Consider the following 9,400-nt stretch of genomic DNA (forward strand, 5'->3'; position numbering starts at 1 on the left):
TACACAATCAAAAATACTATTTGACCCGGAGATGAGATTCTGACCACATTCCTGCTCCATCACCCAGACCACCGACTTCCACCTCCATAACATCACCCACCCCCGCCCCCCTGCCTCAGCTCATCTGCTGCTGAAACCCTCATCCATGCCTTTGTTACCTCAGATTCCAATGCTCTCCTGGCCAGCCTCCCATCTTCCACCCTCCATAAACTTGAGCTCATCCTAAAATTTACTTTCCCATGACTCACCGATCCAACTTCATTGTCCTCTCCTCCAGAACGTTCCGTAAGACCTGCTCTGCTGAAGTGTCTCCGGCGTATCCTGCTCCCCAGCCCAGAGTGTGCGACAAGTCATTCCCGGTCCCAGCGGGAGAATAGCCACGTGTGGAATGTACTGGTCCTGTCCCTGGACAAAGAGAACATCAGGATTAGTCATCAACGTAATCAGGATCAGGATCAGGATCAGAACCAGGATAAGGACAAGGACCTGGACACAATGAGGACCAGTGACCAGGACCTGGATCAGGACCAGTCACTGCCAACCACAGGATTCACATCACAGGGAGATTGCAAACCAGAAATACTTTTGTCCGGACAGTGTAGAGGGAGCTTTACTCTGTATCTATCCCGTGCTGTACCTGCCCTGGGAGTGTTTGATGGGACAGTGTAGAGGGAGCTTTACTCTGTATCTATCCCGTGCTGTACCTGCCCTGGGAGTGTTTGATGGGACAGTGTAGAGGGAGCTTTACTCTGATCTAACCCGTGCTGTACCTGCCCTGGGAGTGTTTGATGGGACAGTGTAGAGGGAGCTTACTCTGTATCTAACCCGTGCTGTACCTGCCCTGGGAGTGTTTGATGGGACAATGTAGAGGGAGCTTTACTCTGTATCTAACCCGTGCTGTACCTGCCCTGGGAGTGTTTGATGGGACAATGTAGAGGGAGCTTTACTCTGTATCTAACCCGTGCTGTACCTGCCCTGGGAGTGTTTGATGGGACAGTGTAGAGGGAGCTTTACTCTGTATCTAACCCGTGCTGCACCTGCCCTGGGAGTGTTTGATGGGACAGTGTAGAGGGAGCTTTACTCTGTATCTAACCCGTGCTGTACCTGCCTGGGTGTGTTTGATGGGACAGTGTAGAGGGAGCTTTACTCTGTATCTAACCCGTGCTGTACCTGCCCTGGGAGTGTTTGATGGACAATGTAGAGGGAGCTTTACTCTGTATCTAACCCGTGCTGTACCTGCCCTGGGAGTGTTTGATGGGACAATGTAGAGGGAGCTTTACTCTGTATCTAACCCGTGCTGTACCTGCCCTGGGAGTGTTTGATGGGACAGTGTAGAGGGAGCTTTACTCTGTATCTAACCCGAGCTGCACCTGCCTGGGAGTGTTTGATGGGACAGTGTAGAGGGAGCTTTACTCTGTATCTAACCCGTGCTGTACCTGCCCTGGGTGTGTTTGATGGGACAGTGTAGAGGGAGCTTTACTCTGTATCTAACCCGTGCTGTACCTGCCCTGGGAGTGTTTGATGGGACAGTGTAGAGGAGCTTTACTCTGTATCTAACCTGTGCTGTACCTGCCCTGGGAGTGTTTGATGGGACAGTGTAGAGGGAGCTTTACTCTGTATCTAACCCATGCTGTATCTGCCCTGGAGTGTTTGATGGGACAGTGTAGAGGGAGCTTTACTCTGTATCTACCCTGTACCTGCCCTGGGAGTGTTTGATGGGACAGTGTAGAGGGAGCTTTACTCTGTATCTAACCCATGCTGTATCTGCCCTGGGAGTGTTTGATGGGACAGTGTAGAGGGAGCTTTAACTCTGTATCTAACCCTGTACCTGCCCTGGGAGTGTTTGATTGGACAGTGTAGAGGGAGCTTTACTCGGTATCTAACCTGTGCTGTACCTGCCCTGGGAGTGTTTGATGGGACAGTGTAGAGGGAGCTTTACTCTGTATCTAACCCGTGCTGTACCTGCCCTGGGAGTGTTTGATGGACAGTGTAGAGGGAGCTTTACTCTGTATCTAACCCGTGCTGTACCTGCCCTGGGAGTGTTTGATGGGACAGTGTCGAGGGAGCTTTACTCTCTAATACCTTGTATTTCATCTCATCGATTGCATCCAGGACCCAGCCCACTGTCCCATCTCCACCGCAAACCAGCACTCGGGCCGTGCGATTGGGCAGCAAAGTGCACAGCTGCAATGCTTTATGCGGCGTCACAGATCCCAGCTCAACAACCTGGGGAGGGAAACAAACATCGTTCAGGACTGAAACCAAGCTCAGCTTTCACTAATCACATCACACACAGGAGCTATCACAGGCAGCGTCTCTCCCAGTGAACGAGCAACATCGCCAGAGGGGATAGGAGTAAGAGGTGTACCCTCACGCAGCCCCTCACACTCCCGTCTTATACAACAGCACAGGCAGCTTGTGCACGACACCGAGGCAGGCTCCAGCTCGTGTACTGATGCGGGCTCCAGTATTGAGGGGGCGCCGCGCCGTCGGAGGGTCAGCACTGAGGGAGCGCAGCGCTGTCGGAGGGTCAGCACTGAGGGAGCGCCGCACTGTCAGAGGGTCCAGTACAGAGGGAGCACCGCACTGTCGGAGGGTCAGTACTGAGGAGCGCCGCACCGTCGGAGGGTCAGTACTGAGGGAGCGCCGCACTGTCGGAGGGTCAGCACTGAGGGAACGCCGCACTGTCGAGGGTCAGTACTGAGGGAGCACCGCACTGTCGGAGGGTCAGTACTGAGGGAGCGCCGCACCGTCGGAGGGTCAGTACTGAGGGAGCGCCGCGCCGTTGGAGGGTCGGCCCTGAGGGAGCGCTGCACTGTCGGAGGGTCGGCACTGAGGGAGTGCTGCACTGTCGGAGGGTCAGTACTGAGGGAGCGCTGCACTGTCGGAGGGTCAGTACTGAGGGAGCGCTGCACTGTCGGAGGGTCGGCCCTGAGGGAGTGCTGCACTGTCGGAGGGTCAGTACTGAGGGAGCGCTGCACTGTCGGGGGGTCAGTACTGAGGGAGTGCTGCACTGTCGGAGGGTCAGTACTGAGGGGAGCGCTGCACTGTCGGAGGGTCAGTACTGAGGGAGCGGCTGCACTGTCGGAGGGTCAGTACTGAGGGAGCGCCGCACTGTCGGAGGGTCGGCACTGAGGGAGTGCTGCACTGTCGGAGGGTCAGTACTGAGGGAGCACCGCACTGTCGGAGGGTCAGTACTGAGGGAGTGCTGCACTGTCGGAGGGTCAGTACTGAGGGAGCGCTGCACTGTCGGAGGGTCGGCCCTGAGGGAGTGCCGCACTGTCGGAGGGTCAGTACTGAGGGAGCGCTGCACTGTCGGAGGGTCGGGTACTGAGGGAGTGCTGCACCGTTGGAGGTGCCGTCTTTTGGATGAGACTGTTAAACCGAGGCCCCGTCTGCCCTCTCAGGTGGGCGTAAAAGATCCCACGGCCACTATTGGAAGAGGAGCAGGGGGAGTTCTCCCTGTGCCCCCTCCCCCTACTCATTGATTACTGTAATACAGCACTTCAAATTAGCTGATTCGATGTGAAATTCAGAGACAGAATGAGCTGCTGTATAAACACGGACCTTCCTTTCTTCAACATTGTCGACAAGAAAACCACAACGTTTCAGGAACGTTACCTGAATGGGATTAAGGATGGTTCGGATTCTCACAGGAGACTCTGGACCATGTTGTTCCCACTGCGAGCATTTGCGAGGACCAGTATGGGTGTCCAGTTTCCGCACACATGTAGGAGAACTGCAAAAAGGAAGGCGGCATCAGGAGGGTGACTGAGAACGGCCGGACATCAGGGACACCGCGCAGAGCTTACAACACGCAGACCCGCAGGGATCCACCCACCCTCTGGACCCTCCCCACGAGCGGACCTTCAGTGTTCCAGAAGGTTCCCTTCGCTGCAGACTGTACGCCCTGTGCACCCGGAGAGGGGAGCAGCTTCAGTTCTGGGGCCTCTGATGGAAGTTCTACCCATGAAATGTCAACCTGTCCTTTCGCTTTTCCAGCTCCTGAGGATTTCCAACATCTCCCGCTTTTATACCCAACAGAAGTCTGTACCTTCAGAAGCAAACACCCGTTTGGGATTTCATTCTCCTTCAAACACAACCCCACCTCCCCCACCCCAAACCCGCTCCCCCCTCAGTTATGTTACTGGACTAATAATCCAGAGAATGTGAGTTCAAATCCCACCACAGCAGTTGAGAATTGAAATTCAGTTAAAAAAAATTGGGAATAAAAGTTGGTATCAGTAAATGTGACCATGAAGCTTAGGAGCAGGACGAGGCCATTCGGCCCCTCAAACCTGTTTCCCTATCCAATAAAATCATGGTTGATCTGTACCTCAACTCCATTTACCCGCCTTTGCTCCAAATCCCTCGATACCCTTACCAACAAAAATCTATCGATCTCAGTCTTGAAAGCTCCAATTGACCCCCAGCATCCACAGCCCTTTGGGGGAGAGAGTTCAGATTTCCACTCCCCTTTGTGTAAAGAAATGTTTCCTGATATCATCCCTGAACGGCCTGCTCTAATTTTAAGATATTTTAAGTTCTCTCTATCTACCCTACTGAATCCTTTAACATTTTAAACAGCTCAATCAGACCCCCCTCTCAATCTTCAAAAACTCAAGGAATACAAGCCTAGTCTCTGCAACCTGCCCTCATATCATTCTGGTGAATCTGTGCTGCTCCCCCTCCAAGACCAATATGTCCTTCCTGAGGGGCAGGGTCCAGAACTGAACCCAGTATCTCCAGGTGGGATCTGACCAATCTCTGTACAGCTGAAGCATCACTTCCTCCCCTTTGTATTCCAGTCCCCTTGAGATAAAGGCCAACAATCCATTAGCCGTTTTGATTACTTTTTGTACCTGTGCACTAGCGTTTAGTGATTTGTGAACATGGATACATAAAACCCTTTGCTCCTCCCCAGCTCCTAGTCTCTCACCATTAAGAAAATATTCCAATTTGTCTTTCTCAGATGTGGTAAAACTCATCTGTTCATTAGTGCCCTTTAGAGAAGGAAACCTGCCATCTGGGCCTGTACGTGACTCACAAAATTTTACAGCACAGAAACAGGCCATTCGGCCCAACTGGTCCATGCCGGTGTTTATGCTCCACACGAGCCTCCTCCCTCCCTACTTCATCTCACCCTATCAGCATATCCTTCTATTCCTTTCTCCCCATGTGTTTATCCGGCTTCCCATTAAACGCATCTACACTATTCGCCTCAACTACACCTTATGGTAGTGAGTTCCACATTCTCACCACTCCAATATGACTGACTCTTAACTCCTAGCACGCCACTCAGTCAGGGGCAACAAGGGAGGGGCAATAAATGCCAGTCTTGCCACATCCCGAGAATGAATGGATGGATGGATGGAATAAATGAATGGATGAATGAACAAATGGATGGAATAAATTAATCGATGATAAATGAATGGATGAAATAAATTAATCAAGGATGGATGAATAGATGAATGAATGGATGGAATAGATGAATGGATGAATAAATGAATGAATGGAATAGATGAATGGATGGAATAAATGAATGAATGGAATAAATGAATGAATGGATGGAATAAATGAATGAATGGAATAAATGAATGAATGGAATAGATGAATGAATGGAATAGATGAATGGATGGATGAATAAATGAATGGATGGATAAATGAATGGATGGAATAAATTGAATGAATGAATGGATGGAATAGATGAATGAATGGATGGAATAAATGAATGGATGGAATAAATGAATGGAATGGATGGAATAGATGAATGAATGGATGGAATAAATGAATGGATGGAATAGATGAATGGATGGAATAAATTGAATGAATGAATGGATGGAATAGATGAATGAATGGATGGAATAAATGAATGGATGGAATAAATGAATGAATGGATGGAATGAATGAATGGATGGAATAAATGAATGGATGGAATAGATGAATGGATGGAATAAATTGAATGAATGGATGGAATGAATGAATGGATGGAATAAATGAATGAATGGATGGAATGAATGAATGGATGGAATAGATGAATGGATGGAATAATTGAATGAAATGAATGGATGGAATAGATGAATGAATGGATGGAATAATGAATGGATGGAATAAATGAATGAATGGATGGAATAGATGAATGATGAATAAATGAATGAATGGAATAAATGAATGAAATGGAATAAATGAATGAATGGATGGAATAAATGAATGAATGGAATAATGAAGAATGGATGGAATAAATGAATGGATGGAATAATGAATGAATGAATGGAATAAATGAATGGATGGAATAAATGAATGAATGGAATAATGAATGAATGAATGGAATAAATGAATGGATGGAATAATGAATGAATGGATGGAATAATGAATGAATGGAATAGATGAATGGATGGAATAGATGAATGGATGGAATAAATGAATGGATGGATGAATAAATGAATGAATGAATGGATGAATAAATGAATGAATGAATGAATGAATGGATGGAATAAATGAATGAATGAATGAATGAATGGATGAATAAATGAATGAATGGATGGAATAAATGAATGGATGGAATAAATGAATGGATGGAATAGATGAATGAATGGAATAGATGAATGAATGGAATAGATGAATGGATGGATGGAATAAATGAATGGATGGAATAAATGAATGGATGGAATAAATGAATGAATGGATGGAATAGATGAATGAATGGATGGAATAAATGAATGGATGGAAATAAATGAATGGATGGAATAAATGAATGGATGGAATAGATGAATGGATGGAATAAATGAATGAATGGATGGAATAGATGAATGAATGGATGGAATAAATGAATGGATGGAATAAATGAATGGATGGAATAGTGAATGGATGGAATAAATGAATGAATGGATGGAATAAATGAATGGATGGAATAGATGAATGGATGGAATAAATGAATGAATGGATGAATAGATGAATGGATGGAATAAATGAATGAATGGAATAAATGAATGAATGGAATAGATGAATGGATGGAATAAATGAATGAATGGATGGAATAAATGAATGGATGGAATAGATGAATGGATGGAATAAATGAATGAATGGAATAGTGAATGGATGGAATAGATGAATGGATGGAATAGATGAATGAATGAATGGGATGGAATAAATTAATGGATGGAATAAACGAATGAATGGATGGAATAAACGAATGGATGGAATAAATGAATGGATGGAATAGATGAATGGATGGAATAAATGAATGAATGGATGGAATAAATGAATGGATGGAATAGATGAATGAATGGAATAAATGAATGAATGGATGGAATAATGAATGGATGGAATAGATGAATGAATGGATGAATAAATGAATGAATGAATGGATGGAATAAATGAATGGATGGAATAAACAAATGGATGGAATAGATGAATGGATGGAATAAATGAATGAATGAATGGATGGAATAAATGAATGGATGGAATAAATAGAATAAATGAATGGATGGAATAAATAGAAAAATGAATGGATGGAATAAATGAATGGATGGAATAAATAGAATAAATGAATGATGGAATAAATAGAAATAAATGAATGGATGGAATAAATGAATGGATGGAATAAATAGAATAAATGAATGGATGGATGGAATGAATGGATGAATGGATGACGGAGTATCTGCCGCTGGGGCTGGGTTCTGGCCGCCACATACCTCGCTAAAGTCGGCCGCGGTCTCCCTCTGCCGCTTGCTGACGGTGTACAGGTACTGAGGGGGCACGATCGCCCGCTTGAACTCTCCCAGGTCGCAGGCGGTGGGCACCTGTCGCAGGCAGCGTCGTGGGCCACCAGCTGGCACCAGACGCAGCGGTAGTCGCAGAGCTTGGGCCGGGTGCCGCACTGCAGCCCGCAGACGGTGCAGAAGTTGCAGAGCGGCAGGTTGCCCCTCACCCACTGGTGGCGCATGCCCCCCCGGCCGGCCCGGGGCAACGGCCGTCCCCTCCTTACAGCGGAGCCGGCGCTCGGCCTGAGGCAGGCAGGCATCGTCCACGCAGGCCCCGCAGCAGTCGCAGTACGAGCCCTGCAGGGTGGCCTGGGCGCACAGGCTGCAGTAGGTGGGCCGGCTGAACAGGTCGGTGTAGTGCCAGGAGTGGGCACTGCCCCCGGGCACCTGCCTCATCAGCACCTCCCGCCTGGACCTCCGCACGCTGCACCACCAGGTCAGCAGCACCGGCACCAGCACCGCCGCCACCGTCCACAGCACCAGGCTGTACTCGCCCCACAACCAGGCCCCGGCCCGGGCCCAAACCCCAACCCCGGGCCCGGCCTGGGACCCGGCCCCCGCCGCCGGCTCCCTCCTCCTGGGCTGCTTCCTCCATCCAGCTCCCGCCTGCCGGAAGGAAGCGGGCGGGCGGGCGGGCGATCAGCCCCGGCTCCCGGGCATCTGCTCACCGGCGGCCGCTGCAACACAGCTCAGGCGGGGCCGAGCGAGCGGCCCATTGGGGGCGCGCTTCCTGCGGGCGGGGGCGCGCTCTGTGGGCGGGGGCGCGCTTCCTGCGGGCGGGGGCGCGCTCTGTGGGCGGGGCTCGGACCCGGGCCGCTGTTGTCGATGCCGGGGGCCGGAGCCGGGGCGCTGGGCTGGGCGGGGGGGCCGGGGGCCGGGGGCCGGAGGCGGGGGGGCCGGGCTGGGCTGGGCGGGGGGGCCGGGCTGGGCTGGGCTGGGGGCCGGGCCGGCTGGGCTGGGCTGGGCGGGGGGCCGGAGGCGGGGGGCCGGGGGCCGGAGGCGGGGGGCCGGGCTGGGCTGGGCGGGGGGCCGGGGTGACCCTGGGCCGAGGCTCCGTGTCCCGGTCTCCGGCGGCAGGCGGCGGGTGTTTGGCGGCCCTGAGTCGCGAGCATGCGCAGAAACGGCGAGGGGGCGTGAACCAGTTCAGCCTGTCAATCAGGCGGCACCGACACCCGGGATTATTACTGCAGGGATACTCCCCCCCCGCCCCTCACCCCGGATTATTACTGCAGTGATACTCCCCCCCCCCCCCCTCACCCGGGATTATTACTGCAGGGATACTCCCCCCCCCCCCCTCACCCGGGATTATTACTGCAGGGATACTCCCCCCCCCCCCCTCACCCCGGATTATTACTGCAGGGATACTCCCCCCCCCCCCCCTCACCCCGGATTATTACTGCAGTGATACTCCCCCCCCCCCTCACCCGGGATTATTACTGCAGGGATACTCCCCCCCCCCCCCTCACCCGGATTATTACTGCAGGGATACTCCCCCCCCCCTCACCCGGGATTATTACTGCAGGGATACTCCCCCCCCCCCCCTCACCCGGGATTATTACTGCAGGGGTACTCCCCCCCCCCTCACCGGGATTATTACTGCAGGGATACTCCCCCCCCCCCTCACCCGGGATTATTAC

General features: G+C 50.9%; 1 protein-coding gene across 1 annotated transcript in view; it reads right to left on the bottom strand.

Annotated features, from left to right (window-relative positions):
* dgke (diacylglycerol kinase, epsilon) overlaps nucleotides 1–8,387 on the bottom strand; it is a gene marked incomplete at its 5' end in the record, with an annotated part of 32,452 nt that extends 24,065 nt beyond the window's left edge. The window contains 8 exon segments of the mRNA XM_068004552.1: nucleotides 249–366; nucleotides 369–405; nucleotides 2,083–2,226; nucleotides 3,622–3,647; nucleotides 3,650–3,739; nucleotides 7,691–7,816; nucleotides 7,819–7,966; nucleotides 7,968–8,387. Of these exon segments, the coding sequence (XP_067860653.1) occupies nucleotides 249–366; nucleotides 369–405; nucleotides 2,083–2,226; nucleotides 3,622–3,647; nucleotides 3,650–3,739; nucleotides 7,691–7,816; nucleotides 7,819–7,966; nucleotides 7,968–8,387 (1,109 nt within the window).
* Between the last annotated feature and the right edge of the window lie 1,013 nt (nucleotides 8,388–9,400).

The sequence above is a fragment of the Heptranchias perlo genome, chromosome 23 (assembly GCF_035084215.1).
Source record: "Heptranchias perlo isolate sHepPer1 chromosome 23, sHepPer1.hap1, whole genome shotgun sequence".
Classification (NCBI taxonomy): Eukaryota; Metazoa; Chordata; class Chondrichthyes; order Hexanchiformes; family Hexanchidae; genus Heptranchias; species Heptranchias perlo.